Source organism: Zootermopsis nevadensis, unplaced genomic scaffold, assembly GCF_977971745.1.
Source record: "Zootermopsis nevadensis isolate Lab colony 2312 unplaced genomic scaffold, Znev_1.0 Znev_ptg000008l, whole genome shotgun sequence".
Classification (NCBI taxonomy): Eukaryota; Metazoa; Arthropoda; class Insecta; order Blattodea; family Termopsidae; genus Zootermopsis; species Zootermopsis nevadensis.
In genome coordinates, this window is record NW_028259140.1 from 8,909,618 (window position 1) to 8,934,275 (window position 24,658).

At 35.5% G+C, this 24,658-nt stretch overlaps 1 protein-coding gene across 4 annotated transcripts in view; it reads left to right on the forward strand.

Annotated features, from left to right (window-relative positions):
- Chi (LIM domain-binding protein 2 Chi) overlaps positions 1–22,758 on the forward strand; it is a 79,538-nt gene extending 56,780 nt beyond the window's left edge. For 2 of the 4 annotated variants that reach the window (XM_022083498.2, XM_022083500.2), the window contains exons 4-9: positions 1,276–1,378; positions 2,396–2,568; positions 3,894–4,103; positions 4,684–4,816; positions 7,743–7,870; positions 10,519–22,758. In XM_022083498.2, coding sequence (XP_021939190.1) covers positions 1,276–1,378; positions 2,396–2,568; positions 3,894–4,103; positions 4,684–4,816; positions 7,743–7,870; positions 10,519–10,827 — 1,056 coding nt within the window. In that variant the 3' untranslated portion in view covers positions 10,828–22,758. Of the gene's footprint in view, positions 1–1,275; positions 1,379–2,395; positions 2,569–3,893; positions 4,104–4,683; positions 4,817–7,742; positions 7,875–10,518 lie in introns of all 4 variants that reach the window. The other 2 variants (XM_022083499.2, XM_087345040.1) reach the window with 2 other exon arrangements.
- The last annotated feature ends 1,900 nt before the right edge of the window (positions 22,759–24,658 follow it).

Below are 24,658 nucleotides of genomic sequence, written 5' to 3' on the forward strand. Positions count from 1 at the left end.
AGCCATATGCTTATCAGATTGCCACCATTCCTGTTTCTGCTGGTAGCCACTATATTGATTACTGTTGGCAGTTCTGCCTCTTATGTCATTCCTCTAGACTTCCCTGATAAATAAATACCAGTGCCACTATCTTTATTTGTTATTGGTCTCTGATGGTTTTCACTTAACAAGATATTCACAAAAGTGATGTGTAATGCAGTTAGTAAAGTTACCGATCTGTTGTTTCCAGAAGCATTACAACTGATATTTGTTTTATGCCACACGGAAGAGAAAAATTTACATGCATAAAAATTAATTTTATTAGCTATTTCACTGTATTATATTTTGATATTTAAGTAATAAAGCATAAGTGTTGTTGGTTTCAAGGAAACTTGAAAAGGAAGAGAAATTCTGTTAAAAATGTTAAAAGTGGTGGCAGAAATATTTCACTGCTCTGTGGCCGCGAGTCTTCGAGATTGGCGTTGATCATATTAAGAATGATGAGATGAGAAATGTGTACAGTTTTAGTCTGAAAGTCTGAAGTGAAGGAAAGAATACTAAAGAAATAGCGTGTGAAGTTTTGGGTCGGATTTATCTGGCTCAGGATATATTTCATTGTTGTGAAATGTTAAATGAATCTTTGGGTTAGGGAAAAGGCAGAGAATTTCTCGTTTGCTTGGGTGATGCTTCTCAGGAATGACTCTTTACCATGGAGTTTGTAAGTAAGGGAACCCTGATAGCAAATCAGTTGCTGTAGACTAGATCAGTGGTATTCAACCTTTTTTGTTCACGTACCCCCAGATATAATTTCTCTTCAACTTTGTACCCCCAAAGTTGTTGGTGTATAATTCAAGTTATACATAGTATATAATCTACATCTAAAATAAATTAAATAAATTACGTCCAAAATAATGTATTAAATCTGGCCCTGATTATTCAGTGTTTATCGTAAAATAATTTATTTTTAAATTTCACGTACCCCAGGTTGAATACCACTGGATTAGATGATCGAAGTTTGATTCATTGTAGGTATGGGGAGTTTTTTCTGTACAAACATATCAAGAATGGCTCTGAGGACCATCCAACTTCCTATTCAGTGGTTACCAGAATCCCTTTCCTTGAAGATACATAAGCTGAAGTTGCTTACTCCCAGTTAGTACCCAAGTCCAGGATACATGGAAGTTTACCATTACCTTTGATTTTTACATTTTCTTTTTGTCACTGTATTTACTTTAAAGGAACTAGATGCACATTATTCCTACAGCATTTTGTTCAGTGTTTGTCTACGTGTTTCAGGAGAGTGACAATCTTTGGTGGGATGCCTTTGCAACAGAATTCTTCGAGGATGAAGCAACGCTTACTCTCACATTCTGTTTAGAGGATGGGCCCAAAAGATACAGTAAGTACTTCTTCAACAGGATTGTAAATACTTAAGTTTTCTCCTGTATTAATTAGGGGATGGTGATGGGTGGGAAGTAAAACAGGATCACAGTTTGCAGGTTTTCACATTCCTGTGAAACAGAAACACATCATACCAGCATTACCACTGCTATTTTAGGGCACAACTTTCCCAAAATATTATCATTCTTCCTTGCATGACTCTAGTCAAAACAATAACACTTCTATGTTTCAGATGTATATGTTTAAGGGGATTAATTTTGTTGCTTGTATCTTTCCTTATTTTTTTTTTTTTTCCAGGTTTATCATTTTGAGTTTTTTTATGTAATTGTTAGCACTGGTTTCTTCTGTTGTTCAGCCATTTCACTTATTCAACTGCAGTGTTTGATGAAATAGCATACTGTAAAAGATCAGAACTGGTAAAAGCTGTAGAGGGTGAATTCTTGATTGTCATAAACCAGTAATGCAGAGAATGAACTTGTCAGCGTTATTATTCTTGTACCTGTAACGCAAAACATTGCCACATGCAACATATGTTTGCGCTGGCTTTCACTTTTGTTGTTTGTTTTTACCTGCCATTAATTTTGGTCATAAATGCTGAATAATATTTGAAGATTTCTGTCTTCTGGGTTGTTGCCCTATTTAGTCTGGTCGATGTTAACCAACGTTTCAGAGGTCATACTGCCTCCATCATCAGGGCGATGAATTCAGTATGACCTCTGAAACGTTGGTTAACATCGACCAGACTACACAGCGCAATAACCCAGAAGACAGAAATCTTCATACTGACCGCTGTGAAAATCTCAAATCTTACATTTGAATAATATTTGTAAGATCTGTTACAAACATTTTGCTGTTATGAAATACATTCTTTTGTCAGTTAAAGTTTTTGGGTGTAGTGATTTGTTATGACTCTTCCTTCCCAGTATTTGTTCTTTCTGTAATGTAGGATTCACATAAGGAAATTATGTTTTCTATAACATAGCATTTACATAGTTTCCCACTCTTGGTGTTTCAGCGATAGGTAGGACACTCATCCCACGCTACTTCCGAAGTATTTTTGAAGGTGGCGTGACGGATCTCTACTATAACCTGAAACATCCCAAGGAATCCTTCCACACCACGAGTGTTACAATGGACTGTGATCAGTGCACAATGGTGACGCATCATGGCAAGCCAATGTTCACTAAGGTACTGAGACTATTCATTTATGAAAGTAATTTTGTTTAATTTGTGGAGATATATATTTTCAACTACAGTATATCATAAAATAAACCAAGGAAATCAAAAGAGTGTTTTGCCAGTCAATTTTAAAGTGACATGGGTCATAGATTAGTTATATCATTTATGCAAAAAATAAAAATATCGACAAAAAGATTGGCCTATATATAAATGTCATATACCAACTAAAGTGCAAAGATTGCAGAGTGATCATATAAAAATATCTGTGGACTTGGTACATGAGCGTGTTTGTTGTCACACATGATCTGATCAGTCTGAATTTAGTCCACTTTGTATTCATTCGAATGGCAGCATTAACAGGGAGACAGGAAATTGCAATTATTAGCTCAATGTGTATTAAAGAAAAGGGAAATGTGTTCTGACAAAATGCTGATTTTATAGGGCTGAAGTTACAGTAATTTTATCTTTTGATACTCCCCTACTTTTGTGGATGGTGATGGTTATAAGGTGAATGTTTAAGTTGAGTTCTGATATGGTCAAACGTTTCTTGTGTTCATACTTGATGTTTTGGCGTCTCGTCTATTAACATGCCACCTTATACGTTATTCACAAGATCCTAAATAATGTGCCTTTGAGGAACTTGAACCCCAGGATGCAATGTCCTAATTAATCTCTGATACTTTATTATGAACTTACACATCACATAAAATTCATACATGATGCTTTGGTGTGACTTTGTGACGTTGAACACTAAGGGAATTTTGCAAATGACCGAGCCAATCTGAATGTTGCAAGGGAGAATAATACAATGATGTTGACTGACAGCAGTCAGTGCTGTGATTGAGCATAGTGCAAAAGCCTTGCCGCGACGTAGCCATTGGATATCCTCCCCGTATTTTCAAATATTTTACAAAAACTTTAAAATTATATTGGAATAGGGGCCTCTGGTAGGGTCTTGTGAACATAGTAATGAACCTTCAGATAGCACAAAAAGTGGGAAATATTTAAACAAATATTAGTTTCTGAAGAAGTACTCTCTTCCATAGATTTAAATAGTTAATTGTAAATTGATGATAAGTTGTACATGTTACAGCTTATTGGGCGATATTTTGAATATCAAGGCATTTGGTTTTGTCAGGAGGAGGAACCATGTTGTGTTATAAAAATTGTTAAAATAAGTTGCCAATTGTTAATGTAATAAAAACTACAGAATTATTTTGTCTGTACAGACTTGTGCTCTTTGAACAAATATTGTTTAATATTAAATAAAAGTATGGCCTATTTCTTGTTAACATTCTGATATGCTAGGTCTTAACTGTCATATGACATTTCAGGTGTGTACTGAGGGTCGGTTGATCCTTGAGTGCACGTTCGATGACCTTTCACGGATAAAGTCGTGGCACTTTGCTGTGCGATCGCATCGGGAATTGGTTCCTCGTTCGGTGTTTAGTATGCACACCCAACAAGACCCCAGCATGCTGGATCAACTTGCTAAGAACATTACCAGGCATGGAATCACCAACTCCACCCTCAACTACCTCAGGGTGAGTTTCAGAAGGGTGAAAGAGTTCCACAGTGACAGATAAGGTCTTTGTTATGATGATATACATTTGGTTTTATATTTAGAACATGGCTGTAGATAACTAACAGCCTTGATAGTTTACAGGTACTATTTTTAGTAATATATGTATATAATCAAAAACCCTCATCATTCCTGCCAGTCTGAATGCTGTGGTTTTAGAGTGGCATTTAAAAGTCATTAGATTTCTAATTACTGAGCTAATTGTGAAATTAATAATGGAAAACCACAGAATATCAAAACATACCGTACATGTCTAGTGGAATAGAAGATTAGATGATTATAAATAGAGGGAACTCTGAGGTGTCATGGCCTAATACCCGACATGATGATATTTCATTTGATATGAAGAAATAAGTCACTTTCCTTGTGTTTTGTAAAGTGGTATAGTTTGTCATGAGTCGTTGCATATTTTAATTCTGAAATCTGTTTTCTTCTACTGCTGCTAACTCCTTCCCCTGTCATCCTGAGAGGTCATAGCAACACATCTGTGCATGAGGATGCTATTGTTGAGACAGCTAATGCACTTGCCCTTCTTTGTACAGCTGTGTGTCATTCTGGAGCCAATGCAAGAGCTGATGTCCCGCCATAAAGCATATGCACTCAGCCCTCGTGACTGTCTCAAAACAACGCTGTTCCAGAAGTGGCAGAGGATGGTTGCCCCGCCGGGTAAGAGAGGTAGATCCGTCTTGGCTGGTTCTTCTTGGGATGCATGAGGTTTGCATGCTGGCAGGGGGGCTGTGATTGTAGCAGGAAACAAGATTTGTAGCATCTTATATTGCTCCATTTGTGTGACAGGTTACGCAGACATCCTTTATTGTATAATTTCTTCAGTGTTTCTATAAATGTTTGCTTCACTCACTACAAAGTTACTGATTCACTCTTGGAGAAGAATGAAGACTACATATTTTTTTAACATTCATATTTTTATCATGTTGAAGAAAGTTCTGTGCCACATAGCATATTTCATGATACTTTAAACTGTTGTCACAGTGATTAAGCGTAGTCAGTTTTGTGTGAGTGGTCCTTACTTTGTGCATTCAAGCATATTCAGATTAAATTTATTTTATGGATAGCACAAATTCTGTATTTTTTAAACATATTGAGAAGCTTTCTCCATCTTTTAAGAATAGCTAGAAATTTTCAATACTGCAAAGGTTACACAACAGTAAATCCCACATTATACTCCACTTATGTTTGACATAGATTTTGATGGAGATTGGGAATTTTGTACCAAAAGTAGTCAAAAAAAATTTGTTTTTCATCAGTCAAATATAAAACCTAATTTACATATATCTTAAATAAAAGTTTTCCCCCCACCCAGATGATTCATACATAAAATAATTATATGTCAAATTAAGATTACAAGATTTTTAATTTTTCAATGTGGTGAATATTGCGAATGGAGGGCTGGCAACATAAAAAACTACTAACCTTGTTTCCAATGTTTTTGCATGTTGTCTGTATATGGATGTCTTTGATGAAACTTAAGTCAGAGAATTAACTGTCATGTCGTACACTGTGACACAGTTGCTGGGGGTGGAAATAAAACATTTCAAATATTTGCCAATTTGTTTTTGCTGTATTTCTGATAGTAATCAAGGATGGGAATTATCTGTGTGCATTTTTATGCCAGAATGTAACCATCATCATTTGTATTCCATATTTAATGCCTAAAATTCAGTTAATCTGTATTTGTTAAAAGTTAAATTGAAAGGTCTTGCTGCTTTTGTTTGTGTCTGGGCTCAGTTTCCACTTATTTGTATAATATTTTAATTTTTTTAAGCTCTCTCCCATTGTCTTTCTCACTTCCTGTAGGTTAAGGTTCCATGTAGTCTGCAGAAATACATAATCCAGTCCTTAACTTTCAGGCATTTTAGTGGTGTCTATACCAAAAGAGAATTGCTTGTTTATTTTTATAGACAGTTTGTTCTAGTTGACACTTATTTGAACCTCTGATCATGAACGGTAATTCAGGATGTAAATGACAAGGTGGATATCTTGATGTAAACTTTTATATCTTCATGTAAACTCTCATTTGATATTAATGTTTGGAAAATATCCTCTGTGTAGCTTTAGCATTCAAAAATATAATAGGAATGTTTGTTTTTTAATAAAATTTTTGATTATAATGAATTTTTCTCGGGTTACCAGCTGCGTAAGGTGGTTTAATGAAGAAAACACCATTCCAGTCATTTTTATCTCCTGTTGGGTCATGCATCTTTCCAATTTAATATCTACAAAACAATATAACCTCAGTTAGAAATGCTATGTACAGTTCATATTTTTGATATTTTGTAACCAGTCGCTACAGAGCACAAGTATCTCCAAATACTAATCTGATGTCCTTATAATATCACTTAGGGTTTGCTCTGTTTTTCAGACCACATGGAATGGGCTTACTGCCTGTCTGAACCATAGCTCCAGTTATGTCACACAAAATTTCATGCATGCACTGAGAATATTGATGGCAAATATGCTACAAAGTCTGAAATATGAATATGGTGGTCACTGGACTTTGGTACTAAATTGCTAGATCCAGTATTGATCTCACAAAGATGGAGCTTTGTGTATGTTGGAAGTACTGCGCCCCAGTGCTAATTCAGAATTTGTATCCGTTGCCATAATCATCACCACCCTGTTACTGGAAGTTGAATCGTTCTGATGTTTGCTGCTGCCTCAGACGTAGATGGACTTCCCTGTAGTAATTCCATGTTTATACTAAAGCTGTCAACATAGACAGCATTAGGTACACTCTCCATTGTTTGCATATGCTAAAGCTCTGTTCTTTAGTGCACAAATGCATGAGGTAGAAATACACCTCTTTCTCTGTCAATAATTTGGCCAAGACGAAAAGTAATATGTGATGTACGGATCGTTGGGTTTTGTGCATCTGCATTCTAGTGTCTTGGTAGTCATGCACACTTCTGTGTCCTCATGTTTCATTGTAGCACAAGATACTTTAAGCCTATTTTAAAGGGTTTTTTTTTTACAGCAGTGACATTAGAGACTATTTATTAATCAAGAATAAAAATTGAGAACAGTGATGGTTATTTTTGGGACCACTATTTAAATTTCACTGTGTATACTTTTATTGGGATGCAGTTTTGTGAACAGTATGTGTTTTATGAAGAACAATTAATGTTTCAATTTATACTTTCATTTTCTGAAATTTGATTAAGAAACAATTTTATAAGGCTGTATCTATTCCAGATATCTGCTTCTTTTAAAATATTATAAGCATTTATAAAATGGATTTAATCACCATAATTTGTGATAAACTAGTTCTGTGGCACTAGTCTTTTCAAAGTCAGAAGAAGAGTATTTCCAAATTGACATATTCTAAAAATATGGGAAAATGAATCTCTGCTTGTGATTGATTAAAAATATTTTATGTTGAAAAGTTAAGGTTTTTCTTATTCTTACCAATGTTATATCCACATATTTTCAGTCAGAAGTGGCAAGTAAGAAATGTTTCTACAAAAACTGCCATCCTTCTCTTATATGAAGTCTGTACTGAAATAGGATTACTTATTGTCACATCAGCAGCACAAGTTGCTTGGTGTTAACTCTACGATTGTCGCTTGTCTGTGTGTGCCTTCAGAATCACAGCGACCTGCCAACAAGCGGCGGAAACGGAAAGGCTCTCAGTCGGGTGGAGCCGCAAACAACGCCCCTCCTGCACCTAGCAAGAAGAGGTCTCCTGGACCGAACTTTTCCTTGGCATCACAAGTAAGTACCAATCCCATAATATAGGTGATAGTAATACCTACATGCCATGTTCAAACTTGTGAGGTGGGTTGATGATCCTGTGTGGTGACATTTCCCATGATCTTCAATTATTGTCATCACCAGAGATGATATCCTCGCCTGTGACATCCAACAGTATACATTTAACTCAAGGACAACTTAATGGATTTTTGTGGAATTTAATATGAGCATTATGCCACTGGAGGTTACTCGAGCCTCATGCTTTTTTTTTCTTACGATTTACAATATCACGTAGATGGATGCTTAAAATTTGTGAACTGGGTCAGTGATTCTTTATAGTGACAACACTGCCCATCATTCTGCCACCAGTTGGTTGCTACATGAATTGTTAGTCCTGCCATCTATATATATACGAGGGTCGCTCATTAAGTAATGCCCCACATTTTTTTCCTCAGAATATATTTATTCAAGATGGCTCAAATTTAGTGACAATATAAATCAATGTTTCCTTTACACATACTATTTTTCCACATAGTCCCCATCAACTTGTACGGCTTTACGCCATCGTGGAACAAGTGCGTGCATGCCTTGCCGGTACCAGCTCTTGTCCTGTGAACGTAGCCATGTCCTCACTGCTTGAATCACGCTCTCGTCATCTTCAAATCTTGTTCCGCGGATAGCATCTTTGAGTGGCCCAAAGAGATGAAAGTCGGAGGGTGGATGGGGCAGCACCGTCCAACCCAATTTGGTGATTTCTTCCCGGGTTCTCGGACTTGTGTGAGGGCGTGCATTGTCGTGCAGGAGCAAAATTTCTGCTGGATGCTTGTGAGGCCGAGCTCGTCGGAAACGCTTCTTGAGGGTTTCAGGGTCCCAATGTACGCGTCTCGCACCTCTTGGCATTACATCCACAAGAATGAACCCATCACTGTCCCAAAAAACAGTCATCATGACTTTTCCGGCGGAGGGAGTTGTCTTGAATTTCTTCTTTCTCGGTGATTGAGGGTGATGCCACTCCATTGACTGCCTTTTTGTCTCTGGCTCAAAGTGGTGTATCCAGGTTTCGTCACCTGTAATGATCCCTCAGCATCAAAACGCTTCCAACAATTCAGAAGAAATTGTTTTCCTTTGAATCCTGTGGTCTGCTGTGAGACTTCGTGGAACCCATCTTGCGCACACCTTCGAATATGCAAGAGCCCGGATAATTGCAATTACACTTCCATTGCTGACTGAAAGCTGTTGGGCCAATTGTCGAGTTGTGACGCGCCGATCCTCACGAATAATGGCATCCGCGCGGTTCAACATGTCTGGAGTGGTGGCTGTGGCAGGACGCCCAGAGCGCGGCAGATCATGGAGCTCGGTTTCTTCACTTCCTGAAGCTTTAACTCTCTTAGCCCAGCGACCAACGGTGCTCCTATCGACTGCACAGCTTCCATACACAGCACACAAACATTTATGAATGTTCACCACAGTTTCTTTTTCAGCAAAAAAGAATTCAATTACAGCTCGTTGCTTGTAACGAGAGTCGTTCACAGACGCCATTTTAACAGTTCACTACAGCTCCGCCATTGGTTGGAATCATTTGAAACTCCGTACACGAACGCGAGAAACATCAAATCTCAAGCATGTAAAAGTACACTTTTCTATCTTCATTATTGGCTGAGAAAAAAAATGTGGGGCATTATTTAATGAGCGACCCTCGTATATATAGTGGCAATATGAACCGTTTGATATCGCATACATACTTTTGTGTACTCAGCAGAGTACACTATTCCAATCTTGTTGCTGTGTATTTTTGTTGTCAGAGGGTTAAAATGCTTTATCTTGTGGTAACATATGAAAGTGCTGAAGTTCAGATACTGAAAGGTCATATATAAATGTTAACGTAACAAACCCTTTGGATTTTACTAGTGTATATTGTCAGTTGCTTAGTTAATGTGTGGTTGAGCCAGTCAGTATGAAAGTGCTTTAACCTTGCCTGTGTCATTAACTCTATATATGAGTTTCCAAGTAGTGCTAATGATGCAGTAATGAAAGGTTTTTGTGTGAATAGTTCCATATAACAGTTTTGCACAGTGGATATAATGATTTTCCTAAAGTTTCTCGTATTTATAATCTTGCACAGGCCAGTCATCTCTGAAGATAATATGTATTGTATGAAACATTCTGTAATGTGTTTAGCAACAAAATAATATTTTAAGTGATTTAAAAGGAAATTTGAGGGGATTTCACTTCATACTGGTTGTTGGTAACCTGTATACAGACAGGTTTTAGTGATTGTATAATTTTAGTATTAATTGTGTATTAATTATTTTATCAATTGTTTTAGTTAATAATGATTCTGGATGCACAGTTCTTTGACTAGCTTTTAATATGAGCTTATCATCTTTAACATCCATCATAATGCCTCATCTTTTCTTAAGCTCCAACTGGTTATTGAAAGAGGCCAAATATGTTTATAGATTAGGGTTGGTTACACAGCATTTGTTTCAGTATATGTCATGTACATGTTTTGTATCTGTGCCCTTTGGTTTGTCCTTACCATTACATAAAAATTCCTTTGGAAATGTCCTTCATGGTCCTGTTTCCGTGACTGTTCATAACTAGCAAGAGTGGTTGACAAGATCGGACCAGGGAAACCTTTGAGATGTGCTCTGTGTGCCCCCTGGCAGGATGTGATGGTGGTAGGTGAACCGTCGCTAATGGGAGGCGAGTTTGGAGACGAGGATGAACGGCTCATCACAAGGCTGGAGAACACCCAGTATGATGCTGCCAATTCATTGGACCATGACAACCATGGCTTCTCAGATTCACCTATGACAGGTGGCCCCAACTCTTGGGGGGGTGGAGGGCCAGTGGGGGGGCCCAGTGTGGGGGGGCCAGTTGGAGACCGGGGTCCTGGGGGGGTAGGTGGACCACCCCAAGGCAACACACCCTCCAGCCAGGACTCAGACAAGAAATCCCCGGCAGTGAGCCAGTGATAGATACAGTCCACTGTATGTACCATTTCATTGATAATAGGTCACATCAGTATTTGGTGCCAGTGAGTGAGCTAACAAGTAAGAGTGTGCGTGTACATGTGTAGTGTTGTGAGGACGCCTCTGTGACTCAAACCACCAGTTTTTACCTTACGAAAACACTGTACAAAGTGCAAATGAAGAATTGAAGGGAGAAACTTCTTTCTTCCCTCCCCTCCCCCCTTGATACTTAGTATGGTAGGGTGGCCTACACATAAGTTCATTCAATTTAGAAACTGTCATATTAATGAAAATTTTTCCATATAAACATTTGGTATGAGTATATCCTCACAGGTATTGTTTATGGGGAAAGCCAGCACAATTGTATGACATGCAGTTATGTCTTGTTTATAATCTGAATACCTGGTGGCCAAAGCAACTGTGGTACATTCCTTAATGAGATGTAAGCTACAAAACTGAAAGCACTGCCAGTTAGCACCATGAGAATGTTACTTCATAGTTGTTTATGTGCCATCAGTGTGATGACTGGATAATCATGATAATGGCTTTTGTCATGGCAGGTAGTAAGCAGAACAGCAGGTTCATAAATCCATGACATTTACTGTGTAGAAGTTCCTTGAGCTGTAAAATATTGTATTAAGACTCTCAAAGTGTTCTTTGCCATATGGAAAAATATTCTTGCGTTCTCTGAAAACTCCAGATGTTACTCCATGTAATTATACTGTTCTAGATCATGCCTAAAAAATGGCTGACTCTTTTGAGTACAATGATGAACCTTTTGGTTCTATAAAAGGCAGAGTATTGACTGCCTGAGTGAATATTAGCATCTCAAGGACGCTCCATGGAGTTAGTTTTCTGGGTTATGTTTTCTTCTTTTTCCCCCCGTCATTCAGCTACTTGGGACTCTGTTAAATGTAGTTTTTCATTTTTCACATTGTGTGATACTTGTGTCTTGTGACCACCTGTCTATTCCGAATCTTATCTTGAATCTCCTAGCATTCTTAAAAGTAACAGTTTTAGAAGGTAGAAATTAAATCAGATGACATGATATTCTCATGTATTGTACTGTATGTAATCTTGCCCCTTTGAGTCAGATCTTGCCATTATGCTCGTATATTTATAAAGAGACGAAGGTTTGTATTTTTCATTGATGGAAGTATGTCTCGCGTGTCCATATTAAGAAACATTCCGAAATTGTGAAGCGCAGACAATTGTGTTAAATTACCTTGGTGGAATATGTTACAAAATAAGGTGCTAGTTCTCTCATGTTGTGTTGTGTTATATTTGTACATGATTCACTCATCCATATTTTTGAGTCTCTGTAATCTCCTCCATTGAACTTGAGTATCCTTGCACTTCACAGTCTTTTATATTGAAAAGTTCAGGCACACATGAAATTCTGGAAAAATCTTTTATGCTTCCATGTCATAGCAGTTGATGAATGTTGCCTCCATTCAGACATTTCTATTTGTTTAATTTAGTGTTACTGTCTGTATTGCTTCACATGAAACTTTTTTATTTTCAACGATGTACTCGTAGTTTTAATAACTTTTTTCCCCCCATTTAAATCATATAAGTCATAATTTTACTGTACAACTTATTTATTTAGAACATGGAATTTAATTGTGTTAAATTAAAAGATGGAAACATATTTTATTGCCCAGAATCAGGTAACTTTGTGACTTTCAGGTCTGTGATAGTGTAGAACCTTTTCCATGATAAGATAAATTATTTAATACAGATCTTAATTGTATACTTTAAATGAGTTTTATTGATGAATACAAAATATTTAAAGTAAAGATTACATGATTAAATACACAGTATATTTTATTGTACTTTTTTAAATAATTAGGCTCAATGTCAGTGTCCTTTTGAAACATGTTATATTCATTTGTTCTTATTTAAATTTTTGCACCCATTACCCATGAAGTGAAGTTGATCTGTAACATTTTGACATTTTGCATGATACAACACTACAGAGATCTAGGCATTCTATGCCAAATTTTGCACACAAGCAACTTCGGCATCTTTAGTGGTGACATTTTTGTTTCTGTCATCTCTTGAGGTGGGTTCAACCTTATTGTCATTTGGATCTTTCCTCTTACTGACAGAAGAAGGATAAATTGTGTTCGCTTGAAAATGAGCAAGCCAGTTTCACAAAGCTGTGACACTGTTGTTTGTTGGAATGCATCATGGTAAACCACATTTAATATCCCATTGAAGTGATACTTATCAGCTTTCCCTCCAGCATTTTCATTCACCTATTCTCGATCCTTCCTTCAGAGGTCTGTAGACACAACATCCAGTGGCTGCAGATGAGTAGTATGAGTCAGAAATGTCACGAGATGGATGCCACTGAGGTTTTAGGGGGTGGTGTGACCAGCATATGAGTACATGGACAGAATTAGATGTTGTGAAAGGATATGCACTCGATGAAGTGCTGAAACCACTTTAAAAGTTTGGAGATTGGTGCATTAGTGAAGGCATGGGATTCTTGGCCATTCATTTATTCTTATACATTTGATGATTGTAGGTGGAATTCTCATTCCTGATGCAGTAATAGAATTCAGCAAAGTTGTAGTGACCTCACTTTCTTTCTGTTTGGCTGAAAATTTCTTTAGATGTCAAGGTGTAAGTGAGACAGTTTAATTGCAATCTGCTGGTTTGTCTTTTAAATCTTATTGTACTATCAACTTCTCTGCCGTGTTGTAAATTTGAGTAGAGTTCTGTTTACTATTGAAGCTTGGTAGATGGAATTGCTGGTGTCCTTAGTGACAATTTTTATTGTTCCTTCAACTTGTTCCATCAACACCAACCAGCCATTTGGCTCTTCCAGTTAAACAAATAATTTATACTTGTAGCTTCTTTCAGATTAAGAATAAATATATTTAGGCCAGTCAACACAAACAATATTTTCAAATTAATATTACAGCGATACCAGTCGTCAGATGCCGGTTTTACAATGTGGCAATCTTTCCAATTTTTATTCTTTCATATGTAGGCATTTTTCACTACTCTGTTTGTCTTTGTATTATTATAGTATTTACATAACCAGTCAAAATATACTTTTATGTTAAAATTTAAAATTAAAGAACATTGTTTGCATGCACCGCTATTGTCTAAATTATTAAAAATACTGTGTGCATTGCGAATTTTCACAAGATATTTGAAAAAATACTTATCATCTATATTGTTTTTGTTTGATACTGATTGTCAGTCACACTTATACTTAATTGCTCTTATAATATGTTATCTATCTTGTATATTAGTTTTCTGTTTCTTCATGTTATATTCTTTAGTTGATCATAACATTCAATGGAAACTGAATAACTTTTGTACAACTGATAAATTTATTTGCTACTTGTTTCTTTCATTTTCCTGTAATGTATGTTCCTTGGATTGTATTTTTATCTACCTTTTTTTTGATATAATTTTTGTAAAATATTGATGTGTGGTCATGTTGAATCTGTGTACTGACTATAGTAATGTTATGACCAGCTCCCTATGGATTTTAAGTGTATGTGCTGCCCTCTATCTTATTTTTATGATTGTAAACAATATCAGATGTGAGGTTTAGTTATAATTCATACTTTTTATTGATCTGCACGCTGAAGCTCATTTCATAAATATAATATTTTCCCACATAATTCAAAAGCTTATCTATCCTAGTCCATAGTATCAATTGTTCCATATGTCACCTGTATCTAGCACGTGTGCATATCCTGAATTCTGTTTATTTGCTTTTGAGGCTTGTTAATGTTCTTTAAATTCATTGTATAAGGTTCTACCTGTTTGCCCAGCATATTCCATTGGGCAGCTGCGACATTATACTTCATGTAGTCCACTTCAACAATATGAATGTTACTTGCTTCTTATGCAAAAGAAGTTTTATTTTATTTGTTCTGAAAGCTATATTTCATTATGTTTTTTGAAACAGTTTTGTGGTCATTCTAGTTTCTTTCTCCGTGTACATAAACATAACCCACTTTTTCCATCTTTCTTCTTTACTTCACTCTTTCTCTGTCCTTTCTTTGCCATTGGTTGATTGATTGTCTTGCAGTCACAGATTTTTTTAAAGAAATTATTGCAGTTTACTTGTGATGCAGCAGTGGGTTCAGTTAGTACCAATCACTGAATGAGAAGATCCCTCTCCTTGTAGAAAATTTGAACATTTAGCTTCTGTCAGGTTACTTGCATGTTTTTCCTTCTTTACTTAATCTTGTTTCTTAGTTGTTTGGTACATTTTCAGGACATTGTAGCCAGAAAATGTGGTCTTCTATTAACTATTCTAATGTAAATTTGCTATCTTCTCTTATTGAAGTGACATTCACATAGTATTTATACTTGTTGATCACATGACTTAAAAATGGAGGAACACAGCTGTAATTTGTGCATGTTTCATTAAATAAAGGCGATGTTTATCCAGAACTTTCATTCCAAGCTAGTGAAGTGGGAATAGCCATTTGCTTTGATTATTGTTTCTATTCTTTTAAGTTATCAAGACTGTGTCTGAACTATGTTTACTGTACATATTTTGGAATTGGACTTACTCCCATCATCATGCAATTGTTTTTAATTATCTGTTCGATTTTTATTCATTCTTTGCATAAAGTGGAGGTCATGTCTGCATACTATTTAATATGTTTGGTGGAATTGTTATGGGGAGGGTGTCTAAATTGAAGTTAGCAGACAAATTTTAAGTCCTGCCTTACACTAAGCTCATACAGAACCTTGTGGTTGTTAAAAGATTGGTCTTATTTTGCTCTGCAGCATTCTTTATTGGCTATGCAACAGTAGATTTGAATTTTCAATAAGAATGCTATGGGAATTCTTTTAATGTAGTTGTGTACAGTATTAGCAAATAGTGGATTAAGCCTCAAAATCAGTCAATGAATTTTCACTGTATGTCTGGTGCGGTAAGAATAAACAGAATCATGGTGTATATAACACAACCTCAACACATTCAATGCTAGGCATTTAAAAGCAGGCCATAATTAAAGGCTAGATTGTAAACAGTGGTATGCTAAGTTATACGTTGATAGTATTAAACCATATCTGATAAATGGAAAACTTCAGTTTTAGCATTGAATGTGTTACAGTAATTGAATGTCATGTGAAATTGTGCTGGTTCTTCCTGAAGAAAATAAATTTGAATGTAAAGGTAGTTTCCCTTTTCAAACATTGCATTTGTTTCTAAAATGTAGGATGTACGATTCTTTCATAACTATAACATGGTCGGTACAAATGTCAATATTTGAAAAGTGGAATTACATTTTATGCATGAGATGGACATGGCCTATCCATGTTCAGCACATTTGTGTCTGTATTCTTCAAATGCAGTTCATTGTGTCTTATCAGCATTCCAAATGATATTAAGCACAGAGTAGTGAAACAATTTATTCTTCTTTGCTAAATTTGTCTTCCTGAGATCCACTGGAATTTCAGCGATGTATTCCAGTTTTAACATAGGGGGTATGGCTGATATAGCCTCACTTTGAGATATGCAGTTGTTTTAAATTCGTAGTCAAATGAGAAATTTTATTTCACTTGCAAAACTTGACTTTTGCATCTTATATGAAATATTACAACAGTTTAATAGAAAATAATAGTACTGAATTTTTAACTGAAATCGCATTTATTTTTAATTCTCCCACGCTGCAAAAGTGATGATGTAACAGTGTTTAAGGCAAAGAAATGTGGAACTTTTTACAAGAATAAGAACCCAAAAATTCCAACATGGAAGGTTATTTACGAACCAGCTTGTGTTAAGAAATTGTGAATTAGTACTTTATTTTGTGTATAAGTTTATACAATATTTATTTTGCCATAGTTGTATGCACTTCAGGGCTCAGAATTTTCTATCTGTAAAATGTTTTGAATTAGAAGAAAATTTTCAGAAGGATTTATGAGTTGAGTGTGTGTAGTTGAGCAAATGACATTATGAATTGTTGCATTTCATTCTCTCTATTTGACTGAGGTTTTTTCCCGTTTAGTTTGGGTAAGTCCTCGGATGAAACCAAAAATTGTATGCATCCACCTCGAAGGCCTGTAGCCAAGTTGTTCATATTCATCCTGGTATCTGGTCTTCTGACTTTTATCACCTCTGCATTTGACTTATCATTTCTTGTTTTGGCCCGGGCCAATCATAAATACTGTGTGGCCAAGTATATAGTATCCCTAAATCCTTTTTATCTCGGTATGAAATTCTGAAAAATGTTCTGTTTAGAAGTATCCACAAAAAGGCATCTGGAGAAGAAAAATAATAAAGACATTCAGTTCATCTGTAAGTTATATGCCCGGGAAAGATTGTTGCAGCATGTCCAAAATTTGCGTGGCTGTATGGTTTATAGCACTATCTTAGATTTGATGTTATCACGGTAGTGAGTATGAAGATGACTGTCTTCTTTGTTGTTGCGCTGTGTAGTCTGGTAGAAGTTGACTGACATTTCAGAGGTGCTTACTGCCTCCATCATCAGGACCTGATAATGGAGACAGCAAGCACCTCTGAAACATCGATAAACTTCTACCAGACTACATTGCCCGACAATCCAACAATCTTCATAGAACCATCTTGTTGAAATTATTTATATCCTGAAGAAGTTTCTAGTACAACAGTAGAGGTGGTTGAACTGTCTGATTCAGAGGGAAACACAGAAGTTAATGCAGTCAACGAACGCACTGGCTCAGGAAGAAAAATTGTAAGATAGTGGCAGATTATTTGACAATTGAAAAACTTTAAAAGAAACTCCTTATGATGATCATAAAATTCTTGTGGGCTCCCCTGTCTGAAGTCACTGAGATGTATATGGTTTGTGATCCCATATTCCACAGCAACCTGTATTGTGTTTTTTAACGTCAATATTGTATGCTCAGTGATGGTGGTTTACGTCACTCAAGTTCATATGCTTCTGTAACCCTTGCAACTTGATCCCTTGTTGCAGCCTTTCAATATGAATGGAAGAAATGTTCCATATAACAACTTTTTCAGACACATTTGCATCCAGGTGGCTACAAAGAAACTAGCAATGCACATCCCTTCTCATGTTCACTCACAGAGTTGCTTTCATCTCTGTACTGGGCCATGTTGTATTTCCTTCATTCTCTTCAAGTTTTGTGATGAATTCTATAATTTAGTTGTTAAAATCATGTTTATTATTTAAAAATTGAGAACTGTGTGTATTTTCTGTCAACTGATTGGTTTATCATTTATTTCATCTGGTCACAGTGACAAGTTGCTAGTTATTAATGTATTCAGTGTTGTGGATATTTAAATGAAGTTAATCTGGTTCATGAAGACCTAAAGCATGTTTTTTGATGTAGGGAACAGACCAAGTACAGTCTTCGAGGAGTTTGTTTTCAGAACAAACCAAAAACCTGTTTTTCCTTATTTAAATCAGTGTGGGCATAGGTCATGAATTCTTCAGTGTAACACATTTAAAACAGAGGATGTCAAAAACTTTCACCTTGTTCATGTCAGTGACTGACCAATAATGAGGTAGTTAATACATGGGTTTGCTAGTGGATTCCCCACTGCACCGCTCTTTTAGTGCATGTGAAGCTCTGACCACATTATTTAAAATAGATACGGGAATGGCAGGTGACTTATGGCAGCATAATGATGTCAAAGAAGGATAGAGTCAGCAATGTAAACATACAGTGTAAGAAACTGAAGGGTCTGAGAATGACAAACTTAGAGTCACTGAATGGTTTCATGGTTCGGTGGGGTAAAAAATTTTAATTTAAATGTTAGTTCCATGAATGCATTTCGGACAAATTAGGTGTAGTTGCCTTTGTTAGAATAGTTTTGTTAGCACATTCATAGGTTGTTGAACAATTCTGTATCACCTGCTGTGTTTATTCAGTATCCAGTGAGGTGAGATGATTCTGTGATGAAGCTTTAGGCTTTGCATAACACAGGCATTTAGTCACTTGCTTCTTGTTGCAGAAGCCCTGATTTATTTCCAGGGCAGTCCACGTGAGATTTATTTTGAACGGTTATGCACTGGGACAGGTTTTGTCCTTTGACTCTTCCCATTTATCATCATACCACCATGTATTATCTGGGGAGAGATGGACAGTGGGCGCATTAGCAGGTGCAGTTTTGCAGGGACATGGTCTCACCCCATTGCAATAATAATAATGATGCAGCTCTAATAAGATTTCATTTGTTGGCTATAAATATTGGCATCTCTATTGACCGACATGTGTTCCTTTTGTTCCATTTAACTGTGCAACATCCCTTTTCCTTCTCATTAAAATGTCTTTTGCGTGATTCACGACAAATGCCCTTGTTTGTGACGTGTGTAACACTTAATGATATGTATAAATTTTATATAATGACATTACATATTATGAGGGGCCCACTTGAATATGTAATTTAAAATGTAGAAATCCTGTTATTATTATACAGGATTTCTGAGTAGAGGGTAGAACTTCCTTTTTTGCATACCTTGCTGTATATAATGAATGTTATATATAAATTAGAACATAAATATTACTTATTACATTCCATGATTCAGTATCAATTAAAAATGATAAATTGTGTGGAAGGATGTATCATATGGGTCCCACTGTTATTTCAAAAGTGCTTCTGTGATTAAATAAAACTCTCTAGGTCATTTGTTAAGCAACTGTAGCTTTCTTAAATGTGATCTTCCAGAGATTTTTATCTGTTGTTTCCTTTGCCTGTCTTTCAATATTTTAAGCGTTTCAGTTTTTATGATTTTTTTTAAATATTCGGTTGACAGGCTAGTGCAGCAGTATGTCTTTGGTTCATATTAGGAAGTTATGTCATATACAATAGAATTAATGTATTGTTTCAGAGGGGAAGTACTGTAGAATGTGCTGGCTTTCTCATAAAATAATTCAGTTTTGCAATCAAAATCCAGTTATTGACTAAACTGTCTGTGTTACCATGAATAGAACAATCAATAATGGGTTTAAAACCACATAAAGCAATACTTTAGTTTCTGTTTCATTGCATTCACTCTTTTCTTAAATATTTATGAACTAAATTGAAATACTCTAAAACCTCATACTATTTCTGCACAGTGACTTCAACTTTCTGCCCCCTTCCATCTTCAAATACAAACCTATTTAATTTGAAGATGGCTGTATTTGGGTTGTAGTGCCATGTAGTCCAGACTACAACCCAGAAGACAGCCGTTTGGACTCACCACCGTGAAAACCTTAAATCCTACTTAGTATTTAATTTCTTTGTAAATTGTGTGGTGTGTTGTACTTTACTGAATGAAATTAATACAGTAATTTTAATAATTTGCCAACAAAATTCAAAATCCTCTGGCCATGCCAAGAACCTTTCTTGAGGGTATCAGAACAATTCCTATATAAATGTAACTTTCTAAGAAAAGATAGTATTTCTGGTCACTGTAATCTGTGTCATCCATTGATGAGACTAAATGCCCTATATGAAATATTTTCCATAAACTACAACTGCATAATGGGTAATAGATGGTCTTAGTTTTGTGGAAATACAATATTCATACAGGACTGATTTCCAGAATTTTATATACATATTCATAATAGCAGTTCTTTGTTCACAGTAAGGAGATTAGAAGGCTTATTTAAAATCTTGTTACGTCACAGTTCACTAATGTTCTACTTGTTTGTGGTGATACTAGTAAAGTGAACTGTCGTCAGTCTTGTATGGATTGGTATCTTAACAACAGTTGACATATCTATTCAGTTCCACATTTACCGTCAGCAGAAGTCACTATTATTTCATTCCATTAAGATTAATTTATGACATCTAGTGTTTAATAGTGAAATAATAACTTAAATCATTGCATTGTAGGGAATGGTTCTGTTAGACTTGCCAGATATCTCTCTCCTTTTCTTGTGTCCACTGAACAATTTCCAAGATATTATATTACCAGGCAATATAGAATGTGTTGGTCCTTGTGATTCCATCTGCCATGCATTTGAAGTGATGTTCTAATGTTTTCTAGTCCTGTGTGTAAATTTTACTTCTAGGTCTCTGTCCAAATTCAGATTTTAAAAGAACATTTTCTGCCATGGTGTGGTGTCTTAACTCTGTGCTGCCGCTAAATGTCTGCATTGCTCTGAAAATTGCTTTGTACAAGTTTCTCTCTTCTAAGATCTAAGATCATCTTCTTCTAGTTAGTGTTGTCTTGTGTATTGTCTTTTTTTCTGATGGTTCATAAGTCTTAAATTGGAAATTGATCATATGATTATCTCATTATTACACATTATAAGTTTCAACTGGGCTTAAATAATAACATTTCTACTTGGTCTCTCAGTTCTTTATAAAAGTATAAAGTGTTGTTGCTTTGCAGTTATCAGTTCTAATCATCTGAGACTTCTTATTTTGTTCCATATTGATATATAGTAAGTTCTTTCTTCTTCCTGTTTGCGCCAGTTGCGTGTTGTCTTTGATAAATCTAGTTTGCCATTTCGCAGAACTTCTGTATTTAAAAGTCTTCCAATGTATGATACTTAAGGTCTTCATGGCAGTTCATTTTCATTGTAGATTCTCTTAGCCTTTTTTAATGTGATGAGTATAATTTTAACCAGGTATTTCTTATAAATATTGGGCATTAAAATCCTGTCCCAAGAGAGTTCTTTTAATTTCCTTAAAACACAGAATTATAAAACGAGTCTTTAAGTTGTTGGTATCAAGTTCAAGTTGAAATTAAGTGAGATTATCTTGCGCTTGTTTTCATAAAGACATGATAGTGTAGGTACGTAATGTTTTTACCTTTTATTACAGTATGATTTCAGTTGTTTCTTATGTTCCACGAGAATAAATTATGGCATAGGCATTTGGCACATGCTGAAAACACTGAGCTATCACTGAAGTGCGTATCTGAGGAGTTTCCTTTTGTAATTGATCTCTGCTCTGTGATTCTGTTGGTTGTTGAAGTAATGCGTAGGCCACCTAATGAGTACCTTAGTTTCAAAAGATTTCTTCAGACATAACTGGAACTCATATCATACTGAAAGTACTTAACATGAAAGTACTTCGAAGTGCAAATATGATATAGCTAGTGGTACTGTATGAAATAATATTAAAACAAGAGTTAATGAAGCCTTGAACTAATGGTATTTACATGTGGGAGTAAGTGCAAATGTGAAGGGGTTTTGAGAAGTCCACATACTGTACCATCAAAGTGAATGTTTCAGGGGTGGGCTGTAGAGTGTGAAGAATGACAAAAAGGACTACTTGTTTGTTGTACTAGAATGTGAGTGTTTTTAAACTTTCTGACAAGAGATACCCATAGAGTAAAGCCATCATCCTTCCCCCAGTATCAAATGTTGTGGATTGACCAAAATGACAAAGCAAACTTTTTTAATATATGTTCATGTCTTTTTGCAAATTGCATACTATCTGCAGATGCGCAGCACTAATTCCAAACCTTCGATTCCAAAAAGTAAAAAACGAAACAAAAAATACAGAAATGGAACCAATTGTTCTATAGTAAAGGTTTTAGACTATACATGAGTGATGTCCATCTGAAATACTATTATTGTTCCATATATAAATATATATATATATATAATTTATACATCTGTCAGGATGTATTTTAAATGAAACTTATAACTTGAATGAAAGTGGAGTGATTGTAATATTTTCTTTGCAAATTGTTTTAAATACACATCTTGTGTGACAGCAATCTTTGTGTTGGTGTTGGAATGAAAGTTATATATAAAAACACAAAATCTTATATTGTATTGGGACTTCAGTATTTTTCACAAGGTTTCATTTCCAACTGTGGATGTGTCAGTAGTTGTGTGTGTCGTCTCTTCTCTTGTCCAGGTCATTTGGTTGATTCCCCATTGTAAGCTCGTGCTATTGGCGCAGGCTGGCCAGGCGACAAAAGCAACGACCGCCTGGCCTACCTGCTCTCCCATTGCAGTGTGACAATACAAGAACAAGAAAAGCAGCTGTTTAAATAGTGCATTTATTTATACTGATTGTACCCTGCCACATAATGTGACTAATTCCATTGCTTCTGCATATTTCTTAAAGTGCTGTTTTTGAAACATGATATGATTTGCAGTGCTCTTTTATAGTCGATGGCAGTGCCGTGTTTGTTGCCCAGACCATCATATTTATAAGAAGCCTGTAGAAAAATTACTCAAAGTCTCTAGGGACACAGAAAATAAATTAATTGTGCAGAAGGCTTTGTTCAAGGATCAGATTTTTCTTAAGAACACATATTTTACACATTTACAGGTACAGTAGGTCGTTTTAATCTAAAAGTATAAATCAGTGTATGAAGGTATGACATGAATCCACGAAACTAAATACTTGATTATTTACAGACTCCCAGTAATATTGCAAGGTGTTATATATGGTTCAAACAAAAGTTGGTTGTCTCATAGCGTTAGTCTGCATGTGCACACTTGCACTTCCGAGTTACTTGTCTGCAGTACTAATTGTAACTAAAGTGGTGCTGTATTGAAAGTAATGGTAATGTAACAGTGTTCCTATTTGCAAATTGTTTATTGTGAGACTTAAGTTTCCGAAATCAGCCGCGTTGTGCCGTACACAATCTCTTAAGTATTTAGAGTATTGAAAACTCTGCAATATAATACTAGTAATCCTTTGAAAAACTCTATTCTTAGAGGTATTCTTCCACCCCACTAATGTTGCCACATAATTTTCTTTTAAAAGTTAAATTGATGAAGTAAGATGTGGAAAATGAAAAATTATTATGTATTGTAACAGTCCTGAGGTTGTAAAAGTGAAGTTATTTCTTGCCAAGACTGATGTTTTAAATGTGAATCTTAAAAGGAATTTATTCAAAATTAAAGGTTTTTCATGAATGATACTGACATGAAATGGAGAATTTGAGTTATAGAGCCTACAGGTTTCTCTGTAATCATATTTATTATAAAAACTCACATTTTCATTTGTAACTTTGCATGGTTTTTATGTGCTGCCTGTATTTTGAATTTCTTAAATAGGCAGTGTTGGGAAACATCCCTAATTCCATCTTTAGCACATAACGTTTTACAAGTTCTGACATAAAAGAAGCACTACGTCATATAGTTCACAGGTACATTTATTCCTCTTTCCTTTACCCACGTACCTTCCTTGAATTGTCAGTTTGTACCTTACGCCATGTCTTGTGTCTGTTAATTGATTCTCTACATTCTTGCTATTAAACCATTTCTTTCATCCGTTTGCACTTCAATGTAATATACTGACTACTTTTAAGATATTTGGGAATAAATACTGAATTTCCTTATTCTGAGATAAAGACTTGCCATCCTTTTCAAAGCCAAGTTACTTGCATGTCATCTTTGATAAAAGTCTATTGGATTACTGTAAGACATATTGAATTATGTAACCATTTTTTGAATAACTGAAAATCTAATAAGTGATTCAAGGTAAAGAAAAAAGCCAGGAGTACATACCCATATGTTTTAGAGTTACCGTAAACCTGATTTAATTTATAATTATAAAGAAGTCTGACTTATAAAAGTTTGTTGCAACTACTTCCAGAAACAAAATTATGTAATTGAAGAACATACTATTGTGTTTCATATAATCCAGGACATATAATTTTATCAATATCCACATTCCAAAATTCCAGTGTGGGTTTCATTTATTGTGACTTGTAAATACAAATGGGGTCATAATTTGTTGATGGTTGTGCACAAGAAATAAATTCATATTGTGTTTGACAGTTGTTAGAACCATGTTTGATTTCACAGTAATCTGGCTCTCAGATGTAACGTCAGGGTTATCGAGTAAAAGGCGATTGTTTAATGAAGTTACAAAGCCAGTGAATTAACATGAATTTTGTAACTTTCATGGCATGTATTAAATAGAAACTTCACTAAT